This window comes from Aquarana catesbeiana, linkage group LG06, assembly GCF_042186555.1.
Source record: "Aquarana catesbeiana isolate 2022-GZ linkage group LG06, ASM4218655v1, whole genome shotgun sequence".
Lineage (NCBI taxonomy): Eukaryota > Metazoa > Chordata > Amphibia > Anura > Ranidae > Aquarana > Aquarana catesbeiana.
Genome location: NC_133329.1, coordinates 266,257,566 through 266,284,084, shown reverse-complemented (window position 1 = coordinate 266,284,084; position 26,519 = coordinate 266,257,566). Strand labels below are relative to the sequence as shown.

The following is a 26,519-nucleotide window of genomic DNA, read 5'->3' as shown; positions in this document are numbered from 1 at the left end:
CACGTCCAACACCTAAGACACTGGTGTAAAAACTGAGGTATCCCTGTAGGGGGAGGGATTATATAGGGGGTTGAACTTCCTGATAGGGTGTGCCAGTGTCCAATCACCAGTGATACTCTATATAACCCATCAGTAATTACTGTGGCTCTCTGTCCCGTGATGTTCGAGAAAGAAAATGCTGTTAGGGACAAAGAGAGATAGACAGACAGATAGAAGTGGACAGTGTTGCTGGAGAAAAGGTTCAATAGAAGATTGGACTGTGGTGGTAAATCAGGGATCAGTAGAGCAGACATCGACTCCAGGGAGAGGGTTTATGGGGAAGAGCAGAAATTTAAGGTGTTATAAGGGGTGAGAGATTTGTAGAAAGCGGTTACCCAATATTAGATTTTATATTCTATTTATTATGCTAAGGTAGGTTAAAGCTGGGTTGTAACCCCCTATACTCACATCATCATGATTTTTACGGAAACGAATGACCTCTTGTTCATCTTCAAAGCCGCTTCCCATTGCAGTCTGAGTGACAGATTTCATGGCGAACCCAAGCATGTGCTGGCATAAGGGCACATGTTGAGCCTGAGGGTAGGAACTCCACTTTGCCAGCAGCTCCTCTGAAAGCTGCAATAGAAAGAGTCTATTTGGTACAGTATTACAAAGTTCAGATAAGAATAAAATCAGGAAAATTCCCTATGTCCTTGTCAAGTTGTACAAACTTAAACAGTATGCATAGTAGCTGCTGATATTTTGGGGCGTTCAACCTTTTATATTAATACACTCCAGAGAAATACAATGGTTTATAGTACTAGATGAAAGCATAGGTGGAGGTTGGTCTGAAGCAAATATTCATATCATTGTACCACAGTTTTCCTAAAAGGAGTTGTAAAGGTAAAAGGTTTTTTACCTTAATGCATTCTCTTAATTTAAGGTAAAAAACAAAAAAAAATTAAAAACAAAAAAAAACACAACCTCGTAATAGTAGCCCCCCCCAATACTCATCTGAGACCGATTTTGGTCCATTGCTGTGCATGTCTGCAGTATCTCTTCTCCCAGCTCTCACAGGCTTGGCTGAGAGCTGTGGGAGCCATTGGCTCAGTTAAAACCTGAGCAGAGAGAGGGGGGCAGGGCCGAGCTGTATGTCTAAATAGATGCAAACAGCCCGGCTAAGGATTGAGCATGAGTGCCCCATAAGAAGCGGCTTCCTATAGTGGGGACCTGGCGGGGGGGGAGGGGGGGGGGAGGAGGAGGAGCCAGAAATGCCGACGCAGACCCCCAGAAAAGAAGGAGGATTGGGGCTGATCTGTACAAAACCACTGCACAGAGCAGGTATGACTTTTTTTTTAATGAAAATAATAAACCAAAAAAATTCAGAGCTTTACAAATTATTTTAAAGTGTTACTAAGCCCAGGACACTTGCATTCACTAGATCTGGTCTCCCACAGTACACAAAATATGGAAATATAATTATTTTAGTAAACAAACTGCTAAATACCTTTTCTCATCAGCAGTATATAGCAGTCTTGTGACTTCCATCAGTGTCTGTTAAATCTTGCAGGAGTTTTCATTCTACTCTGACTGTCCTATGATGCTGCAGGACCCCTGACCCTCGGTCTGGAGTGCTTATTGGCCCTGTGCTGATCACATGCACCCTCCCAAGGAAAAAAAAAAAAACCCACACACCTCTCTAGCAATACACACCAAACTGAGCATGTGCAGAGTGAGCCCAAAGGCCATGTTCTTTTAGGAGAGGGATTGGGGACACTGGAAAAAGGGGAGGATCAGAGAAGACAGGATCAAACAGCCTTTTTACACAATGCAGAGGGTTAATCCCTTAGGTTCCACAGTGAGTATAACAAGCACGCTTTACTGCATATGCAGACTGATTTTACGGTTGTGGGTTTAAGAACACTAAAGTTATATAGCTCTTTTTCTCCTTTCGTCTTCCAAGACAGCTTCTGAATCATAGGGCTCTTCCCTCCGGGACAGGAAACACGTTCACCCAAGGCCTTAAATGCAGTCGTCCAGGCCCCCTCCTTCAGTTTTTGTGTTTCCTGCCACATGGGAAAGGAGCACGTAGGAACCTTAGGGGGAGCTCTATGTCTCAGGGCTATCCTGAAGGAGCCGCTGGCATACCTCCTCCTCATCCTGTGCACCCCTCTGTTCAGTTTGGGAGGAGCAGGGCTGTGAGTCACAGAAGGCCAGGGTATTCCCCATGCACAAATCTCTGGTGAAGTCAATCTTGCTGGAGTGGGAGCACCCTGAAAGGAGACTTTTTCTCAGGCAGCCTCAAAATGTAGGCTTCCCTTTTGTGAATGGCACGGCCCACCCTTGGAACAAGATCCCAAAGCTGGATGCGCCGCTGGCCAAGGTTTCTAAAAAGAACGATTTGGCCTTTGATGATCTAGGATCCCTTAGGGACCCGATGGACAAAAGAGGGGATGTTCTTCTGCGAAGGACCTGGGATGCTTCTTCCATCAGTCTGAAGCCAGCCCTAGCAGCCACTTGCGTCGCCAGGAATTAGTAATGCTGGCTAACGCAGTTACAGTCGTACTTCTCAACAGGCACTTCCAGGTGGGAGCTGCTTAAATCTTTCCCATTACTATTCAAAGCAGTCGGCTTTTTGGCAGACGCAACAGCAGAGTCTGTGAAGCTGGCAGCCAGGTCAGCGCAGTGAAAAAGGCTGTGTGGTTGAAAGCTTGGATGGGGGGATGCAGTGTCCAAACTTAAAGCAGAGTTCCACCCGTTTTTTTTAGTTTATTAATAGTCAGCAGTTACAAAAAGTGTAGCTGCTGACTTTTAATAAACAGACACTTACCCATCCCATGGTTAAGCGATGCGGGTGCCCGGAGCCTCGCTCCTCTCCCCCTCCTCTCTGCGGCGCCGTCATAGAAACTGTGGGCACCCAGCCATGACAACTTATGGGTTCACGGCCGGGCGCGCACTGCGTGAGTCGCGTTGCGCTCTGCTATTGGCCAGGCAATCTTCTGGGACCTGTGACGTGTCCCGGGGTACTTCTTTCCACAGTGGTTTGCAGCAACTTCAAGTCCGTTCATCTTGGAGATCATAAGGAATGGCTACAAGTTTGAGTACAATTCAGATCCCCCCTTCCAGTTTTCTTGTCACCATGTTACCTCGAGATTGGAAAAAGGCTTGGGCACAAAGTCTGCTTTAAGGGGAGCTGGTGGATCAGCAGGTCCTCACTCAGGTATCCCAGGGGGAACCCTTCCAGGGATTTTATTCCCACGTGTTCGTGGTCAGAAAAACTTTAGGTTTCCAGAGTGCTTTATGGCAATGGTCGATCTCAGGGATGCAAACCTCAAGATCCCAATACACTGGGATTTTGCAGGAGGTACCTCAGACTGGCAGTCAGAGTGAACTCGGAGGTTCTTCATTTCCAGTTTTGGACACTGCCATTTGGGCTAGCTTTCTCTATGAGAATTTTTATGAAAGTCTTTGCAGAAGCCCTGGCCCCACTGCGCATGAAGGCGATTATAGTGATACCCTACTTAAACGATTTCCCGTTTGTCAACCGGGTCTTTTAATCAGCTGAAGAGGGACCTGCAGGAGGTACAGGAGTTCCTGCGTTCTTTTGGTTGGCTGATCAACCGGAAAAAATCCCAGCTTCTTTCCGATTTAAGGCGGTGGCACAGCTTCAAACCAATCGGGAAGCCCGCAACAGAGAAGTCATGAGGGTGGTAGGACTTATGACATCTTGCTTCCGAGCAGTCCCCTGGGCAAGGTTTCACCAGCGCCCCCTGCTAGATCACCTTTTACAAAGCTGAGATGGTGACCAGCAGACGTTGGACCAACCTATGCTCCTAACAGCCAGAGTCAAGAGGTCGCTGTGGTGGTGGCAAGCCCGTCACAATCTAGACAGAGGTCTTTTGTGGGCCAGACTGACAGCTCTGGTGCCCACACCAGTTCCTTCGGCTAGGGGGCTCACTTGGATGACAACCTGGCTCAAGGTGCTTGGTCTCCAGTAGAAGCCAGGTGGAGCTTGAACCAGAGGGCTCTAGAAGCCTTCCAGTCCCTTATCAAGGTTCATAACCTCCAGGTGCGTATGGACAATGTGGCAGCAGTCCCATATATTATATATATATATATATATATATATATATATATATATATATAAAAAACAAGGGGGGACCAGGAGCCCTTACCTGAAACTGACAGCAGGTAAGATTTTCGGCTGCGATCCACTTAAAAAGGGACCCAGAATTCCCTAGCAGATTTTCTGAGCCACCAACAGGTAAGACAGGACGAATGATCACTCAACCTGGAGGTGTTCGAGGACATTGTACGGTCTTGCAGCCGACCGGTGGTGGACCTCTTTACCTCAGAGAAAAACAGGAAGGTAGCCCAGTTCTTCTCCCTGCATCCACAGGATCGAGCCAAGGGAATAGATGCCTTTGCAAATTCATGGGAGTTCAGCCTTTGGAATGCCTTCCCCCCAGAAAGGCCAATTTCTGCAGTGGTTATTAAGCGAGAAGACAGACCTTATTCTGATAGCTCCATTTTGGCCAAGGAGAGCCTGGTTCTCCAACCTAAGGAGGCTCATCATATATCCCCCAATTCGTCTCTCGGTGAGGGAGGATCTGGTCATGCAGGGCCAATCTGGCACCCTCAAACTAACAGTATGGTATCTGAGGAACAGCTTTTAAGATCTCAGGGGTTCTCAGAGAGAGTGATAATAACCCTTCTAGACTGCCGCAAAACAGTAACTAGGGCCATTTATACCAAGATTTGGATGAGGTTTAATTCCCGGTTAAGAGATCAGGGACAGGCACAACCAGACATTCTGAGAGTCCTGGATTTTTTTTTCCAGGTGGGGGTAGAATTAGGCCCCTCTATCAGCATGCTAAAAGGTGTAGGCCACCGCCTTGAGTGTATTTCTTCAGGTCTCCCTGCAGCAAGAATGATTCGTAAGAAATTTTCCAAGGCCCTCTCCAAATCCAGGCCAGTGAGGGTTCGGGCCTGTCCCGCCTGGGATCTGTGCTTGGTCCTCAGGGCGCTTACAGGCAGTCCCTTTGAACTTCTAGAGAAATCAAAAGGTTAAGTGGGTGGTCTTAAAGACAGTTTTTTTGGTAGCAAATCACCTCTGCTAGAAGGGCGAGTGTGTTGCAGGCACTCTCAGTTCGAGAGCCATTTTTGGAGGATAGGGTTGTGCTCAAAACAGACCCAGGTTTTCTCCCCAAAGTATCCTCTTCGTTTCATAGAACGCAGGAGATTATCCTGCCAGAGTTTTATTCCCCCTCAGAGGTTGAGGAGGAGGGAATTTTAGTTTTCTAGACGTTAAGAGAAGCCTTTTGGCTGATCTCAAGGTCAGCAGAGACTTTAGAAAGCCAGAGTGCGTATTTGTTAACTTTGCGGGTGCACGTAAGGGGTTTAAAGCTTCAAAATCCTCCACTGCTAGATGGATTAGAAAAACAAGCATGGAAGCATACAGTTTGGCAGGTATGCAGGCACCCCTAGTTAAAGCGGAGTTCCACCCAAAAGTGGAACTTTCGCTTTCACCGTCTCCTCCCTCCTCTCCGTTACCCCATTTAGCAACTTTCAGAGGGGGGGGGACCTGTTTTTTTGAAAGGTCCCTTCCCCACTTCCTGCACATCGTGCCACGGAAAAACTCGCCCCCCCCCCCCCTTCCTCCGCCACCGGGTCAATTATAAAGCATAGCGCGCTTCACGCATGCTCAATAGGGAACCGACTGTGAAGCTGAAAGGCTTCAATGCCGGGTTCCCTTACCTGCAATGGCGGTGGCTGCACCCGACTGCCGATCCGAAGATCGGCTGTGGTGCTGACATTGCAGGCTCCCTTGACAGGTAAGTGTCCATATATTAAAAGTCAGCAGCTGCAGTATTTGTAGCTGCTGACTTCATTTTTGTGGGGTGGGCGGACCTCCACTGTAAGGCGCCTTCAACCAGGGCTGTGTCAACTTCGTGGGCAGAAGGGCGGAGGATATTTGCAGAGCAGCAACATTGTCCAGCTACTCCACGTTCGCAAAGCATTATCGCCTGGACCTGTTTTCCGGCAGGAAACAGGCGTTTGGACGAAAGGTCCTCCAGGCAGTGGTCCTGCCCTAACAGGGTACGTTTCTTGCTTATCATCTCAGAGGCTGTCCTCGAAGACGAAAGGAGAAAACCGGAGTTAGACTTACCGGTAACTTTTTCTAGAAGTCTTCCATAAAGGGGGGGGCCCTATCTCTCAGAGAATGTCCTGGAAGACTCCTAGAAAAAGAGCTACTGGTAAATCTAACTCCAGTTTTTTGTTAGCAGTCCAAGAGTGTGATCTACAATATTTCAAATACCGCTGTATCTTAAATACCCCTTGTAGTGCAAAACATTTACTGCTGGTAACCAGTTATAGTGCACAAATGTTTGACAAACATTTTGTTATGCTTTTACAAATACCTAAATTACTTAGTGATATCAGTTTTATTACCAAAATAATTCTAAAACTGTTACAACAAATTTATCACAAGTAGAGGTTTAAACTCTTCAGAATGTTTAATGCAAGGCTCGGTTCACATATATGCGAATTGGATGTGTTTTGACCTGCATCCGATTAGCATGACATATGAAACAACATTGATTTTCATTGTTCACATATATGTGGTGCAAGTTTTTAAAAAAAAGAGTCCTGCGCATTTTCTGGGCACTGTGGTGCAGTTCATGTGCAAATTCCAGGCTTATTGAGTTCTATGGGAACGTTTCTGAATCGCACATGTGTTCAGTGGAGTTCAGGATTAAGATCAAGATTTCAGCATGAATTGCTTTCCTACTACAGGAGTTGACACCCTTAATCTACTACGTATTGGCCAACACTGAAATCGCAGGTCACAAAAATCCCGTCCTGAGCCTAGCAAATTTGCATCAGAACCGCATCAAAAACCGCTGAAAAAAATGCCTTTTTTATTCGCAGTGACAACAGACAGACATACAATTTGCACTGGACATGTGTGTTAACCTAGCCCAAACCTTTAGCCATTTAAAAAAATGAAATTCCAAATAAACGACAAACACCAAAAGATGCATGGTATCAGCCTCATTAGCTTTAAAATCTTACTCTGTCCTACCTCTTAAACTAGTTTCACTGGGGCCTGAAATCACCAACTTCTGACCAAAGCACAGTCAAAGGTCATCCCTCTGTCCAGTGTAAATGATCCAGCTGCCACTTAGAGCTCTCTTACTGGACAGGGGATGTAAATTGGCAGTGAATGACCCAGACAGTAAGTTCTGGTCCCTAATAACAAAGAAAACAAATTTAAGAGAGGAGCACAGAAGAGGGTTTTCTGGCAAATAGATGTATCTGCTTTTTAGCAAGACTTTTATTTTTAGAAATGTAAAATTGGTCATTGGTTTAAGATTTTTTTTTGCTTTTGTGTGCATAAAGAAGAACCTGATTGGCTGCTATGGACAAACTGACTTTTATTAAACACACATAAGGGAAAATCCTAATAATTAGAGGGTACAAACAGGAATGTGGAATCACCCTAAAGTGGATTATTGATTCTTTGGAAGATGCAATTAATAAACTTTACCCAAAAACAAAGAAATGCTTGGGCTTCCCTGGGGTTTATTGTTGCTACAGAACACACTAGTGTTGGAGAAGCCAGCGTGAAATCACAGCATGGAGATGCAGACATTCAGCACACCCAGGAGTGTTGAATGCTGAAGATACTAGCGGTACCTGCAACTCTGAAAAAGGGTTCCATTTATCACAGACAGTAATGGCAACTATAAAACATGTATTTTAGAGACTATGTTGCTAGGTTACAAGAGTCCTAAAGAAAGTGTACAGTTACAGCCAGCAAACGACTGCTGTACAAAACCAAGGTTTAGTACCTTAATTATTACACTGAAGTTGCTTTGTAAAGATTTGTTTATTCCATTCTCATAAAGCTTTTTCTGTACATGACTTTCAGTTGCTTCTCCAATAACTCCTGATTGGTAACCCAAGAGAGATTTCAGCATCATCTGAAATGGATCAGCTAAGAGGGCAAAAGAGATATTTATTAATGCAGACATACATATCTAAAAGCAACTTAAAAGTTGTGTATTATGTACAGTACTCAAGTATATCCAAAACCAAGAACAAAAGTGTAAAATATTGCAGCTTAACAGTACGTAAATGTGATGGCTGCATTTGTTTTCTTTTTCAGGAAAAGAACACTTTCTGCAAGTACAGAAAATACCAGTTGATCTTGCCAATATTCCAGTGGGCTTTGTAACCTCCATCAGCCCATGGTGAGAACGCAGCTTCAAAGATATAGTGTTGTTAGTAAGCATTTTCACACTAGTTCAATAAGTGTGCTATTGGCAGGATCGCCAGGTAAAAAATAAAGGAAAAGTCCTAAAAAAGGAAATTAATTCAGCCAGTACACCAAAGGATTGGTATGCTGCAATATATTATTTTTAGGTATACTTTTAACTTGACAATTCTCGGATCATTCCAAAAATCCTGTGGTAACAGGTTTATGTTGTAAAATACAGCAGTCAGGTAATGTTTGGTATTTGCTGAATAAAGAACACTAATCAGAAGTTTCAATAATGCCTAGTACAAATTATCAGGAAAAAGGATGAAAATAAAGATTTTGAAGCGATTGCACGATAATCTAATCATTAGTACACAGCTTTCAAGAGCCAATCAAGACAGTTCGTGAGAAATTATCCAAAAGGGACAAATGCAAAAAGTTCTCTCGTACGATATTCATTTGATCTGTACAGTATTCATCCAAAAAGAAATAAATAATATTATCAGAAGACCATGACCACACATGCTTGGAAACTAAAGAATACATTACATCACTTCCAAAGTTGCATTCTGACATATGAGAATTTCTGTAACTTTAGTAACCTCTTAATTTTCGATACGAGACTAGAATGCAAAAAACCCTCAAAAAACAGACGATCATTTGTCTGATACACTCATCGTGTGTACGAGGCTTAAGGGGTTGTAAAGTCTCGTGTTTTTTTTTTTAAAACAAACATGTCATACTTACCTCCTCTGTAAAATGTTTTTGCATAGAATGGCCCCGATCCTACTCTTCTAGGGTCCCCCAGTGGTGCTCCTGGCTCCTCCCTGCATCAAGTGCCCCGTCAGAGAAGCTCTTTCCCTGGGGCACTGGTGCGGGCGCACTCTCATATCCTGCTGCTGCGTCCATTGACACAGACAGTAGGACTCGACTCGGCCCCACCCCGCATCACTGTATTTGATTGACAGCAGCGGGAGACAATGACTGATGTCAATCTATCCAATCAGGACCCGAGACACCGGCTGGAGCTGGTGTGCTCATCCCCATCATGGGAAAGACCAGGTTCAGGTAAGTAAAAGGGGGGCTCTGAGGGGCTGCTGGATCACAAGACGTTTTTCACCTTAACGCATAAAATGCATTAAGGTGAAAAACCTTGAGTGTTTACAACCCCTTTAAGAGTAGGTAACTTAGGGCCTTATATATCAAGCTATTACAAAAGAAGTGGATTTACTAACACACACACACAAAAAAAAAACAAAACACCCACATGTTCTGTTAGGGTTTATGTGTTGTTTTAGGAGGTCTAAGGATCCAAGACTGACAACAAGCCTCCGACCAAACCAGAAAGAAGCAACAGGTCCAAATTTCTCATGCAAGTTAACCAGGAATTCATGTAAACTTCCCGTGTTCACAATGTCTTGCAGATTTCCATCTCTGGGAAAAACAAAACATCAAATGAAAAATGTATATGCCAGGAAGCAAAAATCAGATGCACTATATAGAATATATTATTGGCAACCTTCACAAATATATTAGAACAATTCTGAAAAAATGCTACAAATTTAGGATATTAGAATAGTTGTCATATTTTCTGTTTGCTTGTGGTATCATTTGAGGTAAAAGCAAATCAGCGACATGCAGAAAATTATCACCATCTAGTGAACTAACAGATCATCTATAATCAGATACCTGAAAATTGGTCAGGACTGGACATGTCTATAATTAGCTTGCTGCTCCAGCAAAACCTTTTGGTAGAATTTAGTAAATGAATACACTATGAGGTGTATTTACTAAAGCTGGAGAGTGAAAAATCAGGCTCAGTTCTGCATAAAACCCAAACAGCTTCTAACCTCAGCTTGTTCAATCAAACTTTGGTAATAAATCCTGGAAGCTGGTTTCTATGCAGAAGCAAGCCTATTTTTGCACTTTCTAGCTTTAGTAAATAAACCCCTATAGGACAAGTTAAAATGTTTTGCTAACTGCATTTTGTGCCTATAGAAGTGTCTGCTATTCATAAAAGTGTGCATATACTGTACTCGAAGATTTAAAAGAGGGTCCAACCATGCCTGATGGATATAGGTTTGTGTAGATCAGCTATCAGATCCCAATCATTAATAGTGTTACTTAATTTATTATTATTTTTATTATAATACAGGATTTATATAGCCACAACAGTTTGTGCAGAGCTTCACAAAATAACAGGAGACAGTACAGTAAAAATACAATTCAATGCAAGGTGGTTTGGAGGGTGCTGCTCCTGAGAGCTTATGAGATATTATGAACTCATTTTTAGAAAGATCGAGTTTGAGAAAGTGATGTGACATCCAAACTAGAGCTGCACGATTCTGGCTAAAATGAGAATCACTATTTTTTTGCTAAGAATAAAGATCATGATTCTCACGGGGTAACATCTTTCACATTATATAAAAAAAATTGGGCTAACTTTACTGTTTATTATTTTTTTTAAATTAATTAAACTGTATTTTTTCAAAGAAAATTGCGTTTGAAAAACCGCTGCGCAAATACAGTGCAACATAAAATATTGCAACAACCACCATTTTATTCTCTAGGGTCTCCGCTAAAAAGAATTATATCATGTTTGGGTGCTCCAAGTAATTTTCTAGCAGGAAATAATCATTTTTACTTGTAAGCAACAAATGTCAGAAAAGGTTTGGTCTTTAAATGGTTAAACTTCCCTCATCTACACGGAGTTCTTTCCTTTGATAAAAGAACGAAAAGATACTTTATTTCTACTTATTTGTGTGTTTGTAATAAAACTTGGCAGGCTGCCTGGATTTTTTTTTCCAGCTGTGAGAACTCTCTGCACTTGTTAGAAAGATTGTGACATGCTGTTTTGAAGATCAGGAAGGGAAAAATATTGCAATTTTTATTCTTAACGATTAACCGTGCAGCTCTAATCCAAACTGATATTTCAGTTAATAATGCGAGAAGAGACTAAAGGGGTGAGGTGGGTAGAGAGATTTGTCATCAGCATAGAGATGATATTGGAAGCTGTGAGAGTTTATCAAGTGACCAAGGGAGGAGGTGTAGATGAAGAGTAGGGACACCTACAGAGAAGACAGAATTTTGGGGGACCCCTACAGAAAAAAGTGGAGTGAAGGAGACAGAGTTGTAGGCAACACTGAAAGAAAATCTGTGAAAGGTAGGAAGAGAACCAAGAAAAAGCAGAGTCTTGGAGGCCAAAGGAGTTTTTTGACAGCAGAAAGGTCTAGTAGTAAGAGTATGGAGTAGTGGCCATTGGTTTTAGCAGTTTGTAAATTGTTTATGAGTTTTAGTTGGGCAGCGTCTGTGGAGTGCTATGAGCGAAAGCCAGACTGTAAAGGGTCGAGAAGGCTGTTGTCAATGAGGTAGGAGCCAAGACAGTTGTAGTCTAGATGTTCTTAAAAGTTTAAAAGTAAATGAGAGCAAGGAGACGGGTCTTAAGTTGTTCAGGTTGGTGGGGTCCAGCGAGGGATTTTTAAGCATGCAGGGCGATAGTTTAGGTGAGGGGAGGGTGCCAGTAGGGAGGGATAGATTAAAGATGTGAGTGAGAGAGCATAGGATAGAAGAAGAGGGTGATCATAGTAGTTGTGAGGGAACAGGTTCCAGCAGACAGGTAGTAAGGTGGGCTTTTGAGAAAAGTTTGGTGACCCCTTATGTAGTAACAAGTTCAAAAAAGGAAAGCATTGAATGTGGTCTTGGACAGGATACATTAAGTAGGATAGATATATGTATGGTGGAGATGTCCCCATGAATTGCATCAATCTTGTTTTGAAGTGATTGGCAGTCTCCTGAGCAGTGAGTGAGTTACCGGGTTGAGGTGGTGGTGGACAAGAGAGTTAAAGAGGTAGAAAAGAGATGACGAGGACTGGATGACAGAGTAATAATGAGAGTGGCAAAGTAGGCTTGTTTGGCAGCATTGAGGAAGGAATTGTATTTTAGGAATGCAGATTTATTTAAGGAGAAGGCTTGCAGGGTTTTGGTTTTACCCCACAATAGCTCCAAAGCGGAGATGTCTCTTGAGATTTCTGATGTCATCAGTTTGCCAAGGTTGTAACAGTCAGGGCTGATTCTGTGTGTGGTGAAATGAGCAAGTACATCCAATGAGGATGACAGTGAATTGTTGTAAACAGAAGTGGCCAGGTCAGGGCAGGACAGGGGTGACATTTGCCATAGAGGTGGTCAGTAGCAGAATGGATAAGCAAAGGGCTAAGGTGGCAAAGGTTTTTAGGGGTAATGGTTTGCAGGTTGGAAGGATAGTTGATTGAAGACAGGGACACTGTGAAAGTGATGAGGGTGTGATCAGAGAAAGGAAAGGGCATGTTGGTGAGGTTGCTGAGATTTTTAATCACTTTAGATCATGAAAATTAGAAATAAGATCCCCCCTCTTTCTGTGGGTTAAGCAGGGATGGAAATTCTGTCAGTGAGGCAACTGGAGACATACAGTATATCGAGAACACCATGAATGTTAATGCTTATTACTGGCACTGGATAACTCACTTCTCTTCTGTAGGAGCAAGGCCGGGTATACCACATGCTTGTCTGGAAGACTGAAAGAGAAAAAAAAAAAAAACTGATAGTTTACCATTTTGATGAAGATGTTGTTAAACATATACTCGCATCAAGCAAAATCAGTGATGTCCTGCTGTAATCCAACACTAGGTCCCATGCTGCCATCTTCTTTGCTTACATCATTGGGAGCTGGTTGTCACTTCTGGGTTCTTGCAGTCAGCCCCCTGATGATCAGCTGCAGCACATGCACACGTGTAACGTGAGGTTTCCAGGAGGCTTCGGGCAGCTAGGCTTTGTCATTCCTGCCCAGGCAGAACTACAGGAAGTAAGAAGGCCTTGGCCAAAAAAAAAACTAGGGTTGTGTTTAAAGGGTTTGTTAACCCATGTATATAAAACTATGCCAGCACCTCTGTTGGAGGCTGGCTTAGCACACTGTGTCACTAGTTTTACAAAACGAGCGCTGTAAATACCTAATATCAGCTGTCTTCAGGCCAGTGACATGACTCACGGCCACTTTCCAGCTCTGATGAATGGCTTCTGAGGGAGGGGCCGTGATCTCCTTCTGACGTCAGCCGGGGAGATCACGGAACTGCTTGTCTCCTCCACAGAAGCCCTGTCTGAGCTGTAAAGCGGCCGTGAGTCATGTGACCGGCCTGAATACAGCTGATATTAGGTATTTACAGCGCTCGTTTTGTAAAACTAATGACCTAGTGTGCTATGCCAGAGGCTGGCAGTGAAAATTTTATGAATTTAATTTACAAGCAATGGCAGCGGGGGGCTGGTGGGCCGGAGACAGACAGAGGCAGATGACAGGGAGGAAGGAGGGGAGGTAAGGGGAGAGAAGAGGGGACAGCGTATGAAGGAGGAACGCACTTAGACCACGGTGATCAGGGCGGAGCTACCCTGGTTATCGTGGTCTATTTAGAGAGGGCATACAGGAAGTGCAATATTCTGGGTTTTTTTTTGTTTTTTTTACAGTTTAGAAGGGGGCAGATTACACAGCACAAGCGCTGTGCTGTGTAATCTGCTTTAAGGGACCAGAATCTACTTTTTTGGGGGGTTAACAAACACTTTAAGGACAGGGGGAAGGAGTCTTTGGTAACAATCACATAAAGCATGTTGATAAATGTTAAGACACACATGAATTTATGCACAAAGGTGTGAATCCACTGTCAGGTACACGATCCAAGCAGAAGTTAATTTCTCTGTTGTCTAGATCCTTTGCTATCAGCATGCGTCACTTCTAACATGTTTTCCTAACTCCAAGAAAAAAAATGGTCACATGGGAGGGAGCTCCAGCTGATTGACAGCCTCAGCTCTGTTCGTGTGTGTGTGTGTGTGTGTGTGTGTGTGTGTGTGTGTGTGTGTGTGTGTGTGTGTGTGTAGCTCTCAGAGCTCTTGTACAGTGTGTAACTGCAGCTCCCCGCCTCCTACTTTGAGTCTGTGAAAAATCCTTTTGATCTCTGAGTTTTACAAGGATGTACAGGACAAATGGCTGCAAATAATCAGGTAAAACTTATATGGGAAGATTTGTTTCATCTCTGTGTATCACCTAAGGGCAGTCACTTGACTGGGTATATGTAAGGATTTACAACCACTTTAACCGGTTCCCGACCGGCCCACGTGTATTTACGGGGGCAGAATGGCTCCCTTGCGTGAAACCCAGTACAGGTACAGGGCTCCTTTAAGAGATGCCAGAGGGCACGTGCCCGCTGTGCGGCGGGGGACCCGGTGGGCATGGCCGGCAGTCGTGATTGCGTGCACAAGCGCCAGCACGTGACAGCCAATCCCTGTACTGTCAGAGGAGAGAAGACATGTCGTTTGTTCCTAGTAAGTAGGAACAGAGATGCCTCCTCTCCTACTCAGTCCTATCCCCATACAGTTAGAACACACTGAGGGAACACACATTTAACCCCTTGATCACCCCCTAGTGTTCACCCCTTCCCTACCAGTGTCATTTACACAGTAATCAGTGCATTTTTATAGCACCGATCGCTGTATAAATGTTAATGGTCCCAAAAATGTGTCAAAAGTGTCCTATCTGTCCGTTGCAATCCTGCAAAAAACAAAAAAACAAAAACGCAGATCACCGTCAGTACTAGTAAAAAAAAAAAAAATAGATAAAAAAAATGCCATAAATCTTTCTCATAGTTTGTAGACGTTATAACTTTTGCACAAACCAATCAATATACAGTTATTGCAATTTTTTTACCAAAAATATGTAGAAGAATATATATTGGCCTAAACTGATGAAGAAATTTGTTTTTTTTAAAAACATTTTTGGGGATATTATAGCAAAAAGTAAAAAATATTTTTTTTTCACAATTTTCGCTCTTTTTTTGTGTATAACGCAAGACATAAAAACCGCAGAGGTGATCAAATAGCACCAAAAGAAAGCTCTATTTGTGGGGAAAAAAAATTTAGTTTGGATACAGCATTGCATGACCGCGCAGTTACCAGTTAAAGCGACGCAGTGCCAAATTGTAAAAAGTGCTCTGGTCAGGAAGGGGGTAAAATCTTCCGGGGCTGAAGTGGTTAACATATAAACTTCTACTTCTGTCATACTGAGACTGGTACGTTTATTCATTTGGTCATGCCCCCTTGTTCAAGGATTCTGGAGGGAAGTGGTAACCGAGATAAATTCAGTGGAAGGTCTGTCTGTGGAAATGGATCCTAGGTTACTCCTTTTAGGAAATCGTGACTCAATCGCTCCCAACACTCACAAACAGCTATTTGTCATTTTACGGAAGAAAAGCCATTCTATCCAATTGAAAACAGGCTGACCCTCCCATGGTCTCTGAGTGGAGATCTGCGATTAATTCCACCCTACCCCTATATAAAAACGTAACTATATGAGCCGAAAATGCCACAAAAAATTCCATAAAATCTGGGCTGTTTGGGTCGAGGTAAGATTCTTGGCAATTTAGTCGGGGTTCACACATATGCGATGCGGGAACCAGCGTGATTCCAGTGCCAGTTCCCGCATCGCGTCTCCCTCAAACTGCCGTCTGCAAACCGCTGCACGTGTCAATATAAAATTAATGACACCCCCAGATCGGTTCACAGATCGCAGTGGGATTCCAATGCAGGGAAAAAAAAGGTTCAGGCATACAGCTGTATGGCTGAATTCGCATTGCACAAACATTGCATGTAATCGGTGCAGCAATGCGGGTGCAGATTCCAAGCTTAGGGTTCACCTCATTTGGTAGTAGACGATGAGATAGGATGGGTTTTCTGCCCCCCCCCCCCCCTTTTTTCCAGACTTTGTTCTGTGCCCCAAGACGACATTCGCCTAGTGACGAAACTAGTGTAGGGAGGAGCGACGTGCTGACGTCACCTCGCTGCTCTCACGCTCCGTTTGAACGGGCGTGTTTGCACCATTTGCCGGACGGCATTATTTACCTTCTGGTAATCGTTTTTAGCTTGTCTGTTCTTAACAGAATTTTTTATCAATAAAAACCATCTGGTTTTACCTATGACGCCCCTTTTGTTTTCTTTTTATGGGCCATAACTTATCCATTGACGCTATTTTTGTGGCTGTCCGTCGGAGTTTTGACCTCTACCAAGCCTGCAGGAACATCTGGCTCGACTAGCCACTGGAGGTGTCCGGAGAACTAAAGGCCCTGGCCAGGTATAGGTCACAAGCTTCCACAGCTTGTTCAGCTGGTAAGCCTTTAGTCTATGTGGTGGTGGACTCTATACTTAGAAGATCCCTCACAGAGTGTTCTTAACCCTTATTCCTTGTAGGAGATTTCATGGAAGAGACTTTTATGCATCTACAAATTCCTTGAATATTTTTATATCACTCATTTATGGACTTTATGGTTTAAGTTTATTTAATTAAATTTTATATTTATTTTTAATTAAATTTTTTCTTTAAGTCTTTTTTTTCTTTAGCTGACCGGTGTGCCCCCCCCCCCCCCCCCCCCCCCAACGTCTGGTATGCTATTTTAGATGTAATCCTTGGTCTAAAAGATATGAATGACTATGACTTTACTTTAGGTTTATTTGTTTCTCTGGACAATGTATAATGCGCACTGCAAGGTTGATGCTCTGTACTATGATTATTGTAACATCTCCGAGCAAACACTGTGCCTTATGGTTCTCTGTATATGCGTTAACTCTTTATTTTTGAGATAAAAAAAAAAAACCTTCTACTTCTCTTTAATGTGTGTATTCCTGAAACCTCACAAACTGAAAAAATAAAATCTATTATTAAATTGCTCTTTGTATGTTTACACAGCTGAGTAATTGTGAAGCAATGTTATACACACACCTTAATAACTTTGCACCCGGTGAATGTGTATTAGAAGTAAACTTTACAGAAAGCACATTTATCTCCAGTATAAAGTGTAAAAGGATATTTTTAAGTCAAATACTAAATTTGCATTATTTTCCTACCTACTCCAGGCAATCATCTAACTCCAGCTACAACAAAAAAAATATTTTTAGTTTGCGATAACGTGAGGATAAAAAAAGTCAGATTGTTGCTTCTGTATGTAACCTCACAGAGGAGATTATCCGTGTGTGTGTGTGTGTGTGTGTGTGTGTGTGTGTGTGTGTGTGTGTGTGTGTTTTTGTGGTTGTGGGCGGAACCAGGTATAGATTAGGGTTGCACATACACTTTTTTTTTTTTTTTTTACGGGCGAATACCAATACTTTTGCGGTGCCATTTGAGCCCGTACAAAATGAATGGGCTCATATCGCACTGCAAAGAATCGCATGCAATGTGAACAGGCATGCAGTGTGATTCCTGTCCGAATCACATGTAGTTTCCCACACTGCTCCTGTGTACCCAGGCATGTCATAGTGATTTCAACCTGGGTTCACACAGGAGCGGTGCAGGAAACCACATGTAATTTTGACAGGAATCACACCGCATTCCTGTTCAAATCGCATGCGATTCTTTGCAGTGTGATTTGATCCCATTCATCTTACATGGGCTCAAATTGCACCGCAAAGTTATTGGTTTTGGATATCGTAGCTTTTTCATGAGTACTTGTAAAAATACTCGTTATCGGTGAAACCCTAGCATAGATACAATGACAAAATTATCAGAAGTTCTAATTTTTCCACACTCGCTAAAAATGATTATTGTCTTTGTGCCCCTCTTGGAGAAATTTTCAATCCATTCCTGTCCTGACAGAACGTGAAGAGAAATCCCTCCAATGAGGCATAGATGGCAAGTTAAAACCTGACAGAGTATCCAACCCTTCCCTGCTCTGCAAGGGGACTTTGTGTTACAAAGGAGATTCTAGACCAGGGGTAGGCAACCCCCAGCACTGGTGCCGCAAGCAGCACGCAAGCCTCTTTTGCCGGCACTCGACTCCCTCCTCATCAGCAGCGCAGGGTAGTGTCAGTGAGACACTAATGCATTCCAATTTCAGAATTCCCCACACCGCACCTGTACTGAGGGGGAGGCACTGTGCCCCCGCACATTGTAAAAGATGGGAAACATTGTTTGGTTCTCTAACTTTGCTGTAGCTGCGATCGTCAGCTTTTGTGATGGGGAAGAGAATGGGTGCAGTTCTGCTAGGGGGTCGGGTCCCTGTTTTCAGGAGGAGGAGGGCTATCATTGGCCATTGCTAAAGCCAATCAGTCCTGCTAGTCCCGCCCACCATCTGAAGGAAGAAGACTCGATTGGTTGCCACTACCAATCTCAGAAAGAAGGTATTTTACTGTGATTGAGAAAACCACAATCAGGTAACAGTTTGTGGAATTACTGTTGAGCTTCTGCAAACTTTGTTGAAACTATTCCTGAACCTTTGCGTCACTTACTACTGAACCACTGCGCTGCGTGTCCCTTTAAGCCACAGCCAGTATTCAGCGCAATGAAAATCACACCCAACCACTTTTTCTCAGCTGCGGGGGCCCAACTTATGATCGTGCACACAGGCCCACTGCTTTCTGAAAATGCCCCTGACCTCAGCGCATCATTGCGCATCCATTCCATATGTAGTAGAGTGGTGGGGCAGATGAGAAAAGGGGTACACTGGTGGGGCAGATGAGAAAAGGGGTACACTGGTGGGGCAGATGAGAAAAGGGGTACACTGGTGGGGCAGATGAGAAAGGGGGGGTAGAGTGGTGGGGCAGATGAGAAAGGGGGGGTAGAGTGGTGGGCCAGATGAGAAAGAGGGGGTACACTGGTGGGCCAGATGAATAGGGGGGGGTTCAGTGTTGGGCCAGATGAGCGGGGGGGGTTCAGTGTTGGGCCAGATGAGCGGGGGGGGGTTCAGTGTTGGGCCAGATGAGCGGGGGGGGGGTTCAGTGTTGGGCCAGATGAGCGGGGGGGGGTTCAGTGTTGGGCCAGATGAGCGGGGGGGGGTTCAGTGTTGGGCCAGATGAGCGGGGGGGGGGGTTCAGTGTTGGGCCAGATGAGCGGGGGGGGGGGGGTTCAGTGTTGGGCCAGATGAGCGGGGGGGGGGTTCAGTGTTGGGCCAGATGAGCGGGGGGGGGGGGGTTCAGTGTTGGGCCAGGTGAGCAGGGCGGGTTCAGTGTTGTGAGCGGGGGGGGGGGGGTTCAGTGTTGGGCCAGGTGAGCAGGGGGTGGTAAAACATGACCCTCCATGGGTGTACACTGTAGTACACCCCCATGTGAATGAGGCCTAATGTATTACAAGCCCCCCCCCCCTACCCCAGGGGAAGGCACAGCAAAAGCCCGCCCATTCTCCCCCAGGGGACCGTATAGCAAGTTTATAGGATATTGCTAGTTCCCCCCACCCCGTAAAAGGCTGTAAACTGTATAAATAATGTGATTTTCACATACACAACTCAGTTATCTACTTTTAACATATATACATGTTTTTACCCAAGACTCATACAACTTTCACACATTGTTCTAATGGTATCCAATTGTAACAATGTGTGAACCATGGGGGAAAGCATGTCTCAGTACCCCCATGGTATTCTATTGGTGTAAGCATGTCTGAGTAGCCCCCATAGTATTCTATTGGTGTAAGCATGTCTCTGTACCCCCATAGTATTCTATTGGTGTAAGCATGTCTCTGTACCCCCATAGTATTCTATTGGTGTAAGCATGTCTCTGTACCCCCATGGTATTCTATTGGTGTAAGCATGTCTCTGTACCCCCATGGTATTCTATTGGTGTAAGCATGTCTCAGTAGCCCCCATAGTATTCTATTGGTGTAAGCATGTCTCAGTAGCCCCCATAGTATTCTATTGGTGTAAGCATGTCTCAGTAGCCCCCATAGTATTCTATTGGTGTAAGCATGTCTCAGTAGCCCCCATAGTATTCTATTGGTGTAAGCATGTCTCTGTACCCCCATGGTATTCTATTGGTGTAAGCATGTCTCAGTAGCCCCCATAGTATTCTATTGGTGTAAGCATGTCTCAGTAGCCCCCATAGTATTCTATTGGTGTAAGCATGTCTCAGTAGCCCCCATAGTATTCTATTGGTGTAAGCATGTCTCAGTAGCCCCCATAGTATTCTATTGGTGTAAGCATGTCTCAGTAGCCCCCATAGTATTCTATTGGTGTAAGCATGTCTCAGTACATGTCTCAGTAGCCCCCATAGTATTCTATTGGTGTAAGCATGTCTCTGTACCCCCATGGTATTCTATTGGTGTAAGCATGTCTCAGTAGCCCCCATAGTATTCTATTGGTGTAAGCATGTCTCAGTAGCCCCCATAGTATTCTATTGGTGTAAGCATGTCTCAGTACATGTCTCAGTAGCCCCCATAGTATTCTATTGGTGTAAGCATGTCTCTGTACCCCCATGGTATTCTATTGGTGTAAGCATGTCTCAGTAGCCCCCATAGTATTCTATTGGTGTAAACATGTCTGAGTAGCCCCCATAGTATTCTATTGGTGTAAGCATGTCTCAGTAGCCCCCATAGTATTCTATTGGTGTAAACATGTCTGAGTAGCCCCCATAGTATTCTATTGGTGTAAGCATGTCTCAGTAGCCCCCATAGTATTCTATTGGTGTAAGCATGTCTCAGTAGCCCCCATAGTATTCTATTGGTGTAAACATGTCTCAGTAGCCCCCATAGTATTCTATTGGTGTAAGCATGTCTCAGTAGCCCCCATAGTATTCTATTGGTGTAAGCATGTCTCAGTAGCCCCCATAGTATTCTATTGGTGTAAGCATGTCTCAGTAGCCCCCATAGTATTCTATTGGTGTAAGCATGTCTCAGTAGCCCCCATAGTATTCTATTGGTGTAAGCATGTCTCATTAGCCCCCATAGTATTCTATTGGTGTAAGCATGTCTCAGTAGCCCCCATAGTATCGGTGTACAGGCCTGTGGCAGGCATTGTAGTGTGAATAAGAGCAGGCTCACTCTTCTGCACCAACAGCTGCCACATCAGCAGCCACTGTCAGCATCTCTCCTCCTCTTACCGGGTACAGGTACAGGACCGCTCCCACCAGGATCAGGAGAAAGGTGATGGCGAATATAGCGAAGTCCAACATCCTCCAGCACTGTACACCCGGCTCAGCAACAACAGGCCCCCTACACTAAGACAGGCAGCTCTGCTCAGTCCGCTCGGCCATCAGCTCCACCTCCTGCCAGGCAAGAGCAATCGACTCCCGGAAACACCACCGTGGTGTTCAGTAGCAGAGGAGTGACACGTGGGTTGTGTGTAGAGTAGACGCCGGGGCGGAGGGCGCTGGCTGCTGTTATTAAATCAGGCGTATAGGTATGTGCATTTTTATGCATGTAGTTCTACTATTGACATACATTTTAGAATGTGTGGTTTAAAATATAACTAAAGAAAAACTTTTTTTTTTTTTTTTAGTTTTGGGTGGCGTGGAGAGGGATTAGAACCTCTGTTAGGGAGATTCACCCCCAATATTTGTCATGTTTACCATTCTCACCCAAAGTAAAAAAAAAATCCCAAACTTTAGGTTGTTCCCAGAATAGGAATAGAGGGGGGATCCTCTAATGAGGACATTCGTTTTAGTGACAACCAGGGATTGTCTGACTTTGGAGGGATTTCCTCTCACTTCCTGTTATGACTATGTGACCAAACCCCTCTCCCCCCCGAACTGAGGACACTGTCCCCGGATTGCAGGCATTTGCCCTGTGGGCCACCGGGTCCAACTCTGGGCCACGGTCACTGCTTTTCTCCCTCTGCAGTGCTGATCCTGCCCTGACCCCCTGAGCAGTGCACAGGTGAGACACACGGCTGTGCTGGCTGCTCTGATGAATGGAAGGGACTGACACTCAGGGAGGAGTGTTCAGAGGCCACGCTACACCCGACCATTGGCTGCAGCCTGCAGAAAGACTACATGTGAAGGAAAGCCAGCCCAGAACCACATTGCGGATTTCTGGTAATATTGTGTTTTGTGAGCATTGATTCAGAGCATGCGTGTTTGGACTTTGGAGTGACGGACTTGTGTACACACGATACGAAAATCTGACAACAGACCGCTGTCCGCCGAAAATTTACTAGCTTGCCATCCAACATTTGTTGGCGGAAAGTTGGACAACAATTGACGTGTGATGACACAATTCCCTGACGAAAATCCGATCGTGTGTACAAGGCTTAAGAATGGGCTTGGGCGTGTTTGGATTGAACCTGCCAGGAAGCCGGAACTGCCAATCATAGGCAGCGTGTGTATGTACAGCTGCCAGGTGGGAAATGCCTCACTGTCTATGAATGGTGGTGTGCAGTGACAGCTTCCTGGCAGGTTCGATGCAAGCCCATTACTATTGTTGAGTAAGAATGAGCTCAGGCGTGTTTGCAACCGCACGTGCCCTTGCCCACCAGGAAGTCGGCACTGCGCTAATCACAGGAAGTGAGAAATTTCCCGATCTGTGCAGCCGCGGATTGGGAAAATGTCTCACTGCCTGTGATTAGTGCTGTGCAGTGCTGAATTCCTGCCAGGGCTCTGCATGTGCAGTTGCAAACACTCCTCAGCTTATCCTTATTGTTGAGGTACAGAGGGAGATACAGTATACACAGAGAGAGAGGGGAAGATACAGTTTACAGAGAGAGAGGGAGGATACGGTATATATATTTTTATACACACACACACACACACACACACAGTATCTCACAAAAGTGAATACACTCCTAACATTTTTGTAAATATGTTATTATATCTTTTCATGTGACAACACTGAAGAAATGACACTTTGCTACAATGTAAAGTAGTGAGTGTACAGCTTGTATAACAGTGTAAATGTCTAAACCGCTGGCAACAAAAGTGAGTACACCCCTAAGTGAAAATGTCCAAATTGGGGTCAATTAACCATTTTCCCTCCCCGATGTCATGTGACGCGTTAGTGTTACAAGGTCTCAGGTGTGCATGGGGAGCAGGTGTGTTAAATTTGGTGTTATCGCTCTCACTCTTTCATACTGGTCACTGGAAGTTCAACATGGCACCTCATGGCAAAGAACTCTCTGAGGATCTGAAAAAAAGAATTGTTGCCATAAAGATGGCCTAGGCTATAAGAAGATTGCCAAGAACCTGTAACTGAGCTGCAGCATGGTGGCCAAGACCATACAATGGTTTAACAGGACAGGTTCCACTCAGAACAGGCCTCACCATTAGGGATGAGCCGAACACCCCCCGGTTCGGTTCGCACCAGAACCGGCGAACGGACCGAAAGTTCGCGCGAACTTTAGAACCCCATTAAAGTCTATGGGACTCGAACGTTCAAAAGTGCTAATTTTAAAGGCTAATATGCAAGTTATTGTCCTAAAAAGGGTTTGGGGACCCGGGTCCTGCCCCAGGGGACATATATCAATGCAAAAAAAAGTTTTAGGGAGCAGTGATTTTAACCACTTCAGCCCCGGAAGGTTTTACCCCCTTCCTGACCAGAGCACTTTTTACAATTCGGCACTGCGTCGCTTTAACTGCTAATTGCGCGGTCATGCAATGCTGTACCCAAACGAAATTTGCGTCCTTTTCTTCCCACAAATAGAGCTTTCTTTTGATGGTATTTGATCACCTCTGCCGTTTTTATTTTTTGCGCTATACACGGAAAAAGACCGAAAATTTTGAAAAAAAATGATATTTTCTACTTTTTGTTCTAAAAAAAATCCAATAAACTCAATTTTAGTCATACATTTAGGCCAAAATGTATTCGGCCACATGTCTTTGGTAGAAAAAATGTCAATAAGTGTATATTTATTGGTTTGCGCAAAAGTTATAGCGCCTACAAACTAGGGTACATTTTCTGGAATTTACACAGCCTTTAATTTATGACTGCCTATGTTGTTTCTTGAGGTGCTAAAATGGCAGGGCAGTACAAAACCCCCACAAATGACCCCATTTTGGAAAGTAGACACCCCAAGGAATTTGCTGGGAGGCATGTTGAGCCCATTGAATATTCATTTTTTTTGTCCCAAGTGATTGAATAATGACAAAAAAAAAAAAAAAAAATTACAAAAAGCTGTCACTAAATGATATATTGCTCACACAGGCCATGGGCATATGTGGAATTGCACCCCAAAATACATTTAGCTGCTTCTCCTGAGTATGGGGATACCACATGTGTGGGACTTTTTGGGAGCCTAGCCGCGTACGGGGCCCCGAAAACCAATCACTGCCTTCAGGATTTCTAAGGGCGTACATTTTTGATTTTACTCCTCACTACCTATCACAGTTTTGAAGGCCATAAAATGCCCAGATGGCATAAACCCCCCCAAATGACCCCATTTTGGAAAGTAGACACCCCAAGCTATTTGCTTTGAGGCATGTTGAGTCCATGGAATGTTTTATATTTTGACACAAGTTGCGGGAAAGTGACAAATTTTTTTTTTTTTTGCACAAAGTTGTCACTAAATGATATATTGCTCACACAGGCCATGGGCATATGTGGAATTGCACCCCAAAATACATTTAGCTGCTTCTCCTGAGTACGGGGATACCACATGTGTGGGACTTTTTGGGAGCCTAGCCGTGTACGGGGCCCCGAAAACCAATCACTGCCTTCAGGATTTCTAAGGGCGTACATTTTTGATTTAACTCCTCACTACCTATCACAGTTTCGGAGGCCATGGAATGCCCAGGTGGCACAAAACCCCCCCAAATGACCCCATTTTGGAAAGTAGACACCCCAAGCTATTTGCTGAGAGGCATGGTGAGTATTTTGCAGCTCTCATTTGTTTTTGAAAATAAAGAAAGACGAGAAAAAAAATTTTTTTTTTTTCTTTTTTCAATTTTCAAAACTTTGTGACAAAAAGTGAGGTCTGCAAAATACTCACTATACCTCTCATCAAATAGCTTGGGGTGTCTACTTTCCAAAATGGGGTCATTTGGGGTTTTTTTTTGCCACCTGGGCATTCCATGGCCTCTGAAACTGTGATAGGCAGTGAAGAGTGAAATCAAAAATTTACGGCCTAATGCTGGCCATACACTATACGAAAAATCGGCCGAAAAATCGTTCGTATGGACACTTCGTTCGTTTTTCGGCAAGTTAGTGGGTACAAATCGATAATCGTTTGTGACGTTTTTGTGGAAAAAAAACGAACGGCATGTTTGGAAAATTTCTGCCGAACGTACGATAAATTGCAAGGTTAATGTGTTTCCCGTCCGAACTGCCTGCACTAGGTATATGTAAAAAAACGAACACAAAATTATTTATTCATGTCCACTGAACAGATTATCGGTCATTATATGATGGCACGATCGTTTGCGGTCACGGTCGAACGTTCGTTTTTCGAAAATGGGTTCGGCCGATTTTCTGTATAGTGTATGGCCAGCATTAGAAAGCCTGAAGGCGGTGCTTGGTTTTCGGGGTCCCGTACGCGGCTAGGCTCCCAAAAAGTCTCACACATGTGGTATCCCCGTACTCAGGAGAAGCAAGAGAATGTATTTTGGGGTGTAATTTCACATATTCCCATGGCATGTTTGAGCAATATATCATTTAGTGACAACTTTGTGCAAAAAAAAATAAAAAAAATAAAAAATTGTCTCTTTCCCGCAACTTGTGTCACAATATAAAATATTCCATGGACTCGACATGCCTCTCAGCAAATAGCTTGGGGTGTCTACTTTCCAAAATGGGGTCATTTGGGGGGGTTTTGAACTGTCCTGGCATTTTATGCACAACATCTAGAAGCTTATGTCACACATCACCCACTCTTCTAACCACTTGAAGACAAAGCCCTTTCTGACACTTTTTGATTACATAAAAAAATAATTTTTTTTGCAAGAAAATTACTTTGAACCCCCAAACATTATATATTTTTTTAAAGCAAATGCCCTACAGATTAAAATGGTGGGTGTTTCATTTTTTTTTTCACACAGTATTTGCGCAGCGATTTTTCAAACGCATTTTTTGGGGAAAAAACACACTTTTTTAAATTTTAATGCACTAAAACACACTATATTGCCCAAATGTTTGATGAAATAAAAAAGATGATCTTAGGCCGAGTACATGGATACCAAACATGACATGCTTTAAAATTGCGCACAAACGTGCAGTGGCGACAAACTAAATACATTTTTAAAAGCCTTTAAAAGCCTTTACAGGTTACCACTTTAGATTTACAGAGGAGGTCTACTGCTAAAATTACTGCCCTCGATCTGACGTTTGCGGTGATACCTCACATGCATGGTGCAATTGCTGTTTACATTTGACGCCAGACCGACGCTTGCGTTCGCCTTAGCGCGAGAGCAGGGGGGACAGGGGTGCTTTTTTTTTTTTTTTTTTTTTTTTCTTTATTATTATTATTTTTTTATCTTATTTTTAAACTGTTCCTTTCATTTTTTTTTTTAAATCATTTTTATTGTTATCTCAGGGAATGTAAATATCCCCTATCATAGCAAAAGGTAGTGACAGGTACTC

At 43.8% G+C, this 26,519-nt stretch overlaps 2 protein-coding genes across 8 annotated transcripts in view; one reads left to right on the top strand and one right to left on the bottom strand.

Moving 5' to 3' along the window:
- Positions 1-21,318, bottom strand: part of CYP20A1 (cytochrome P450 family 20 subfamily A member 1) — a 99,176-nt gene extending 77,858 nt beyond the window's left edge. For all 4 annotated transcript variants that reach the window (XM_073633311.1, XM_073633312.1, XM_073633313.1 and 1 more), the window contains exons 1-5: positions 21,116-21,318; positions 12,746-12,795; positions 9,513-9,679; positions 7,836-7,981; positions 448-615 (exon numbers count right to left, since the gene is read on the bottom strand). In XM_073633311.1, the coding sequence (XP_073489412.1) occupies positions 448-615; positions 7,836-7,981; positions 9,513-9,679; positions 12,746-12,795; positions 21,116-21,187 (603 nt within the window). In that variant the 5' untranslated portion in view covers positions 21,188-21,318. The remainder of the gene's footprint in view (positions 1-447; positions 616-7,835; positions 7,982-9,512; positions 9,680-12,745; positions 12,796-21,115) is intronic.
- LOC141146764 (alpha-aspartyl dipeptidase) overlaps positions 21,266-26,519 on the top strand; it is a 123,170-nt gene continuing 117,916 nt past the window's right edge. For 2 of the 4 annotated variants that reach the window (XM_073633319.1, XM_073633318.1), the window contains exon 1: positions 21,479-22,048. The gene's annotated coding sequence lies outside the window, so the exon portion shown is untranslated. Of the gene's footprint in view, positions 21,415-21,478; positions 22,049-26,519 lie in introns of those variants that run through there. The other 2 variants (XM_073633315.1, XM_073633316.1) reach the window with 2 other exon arrangements.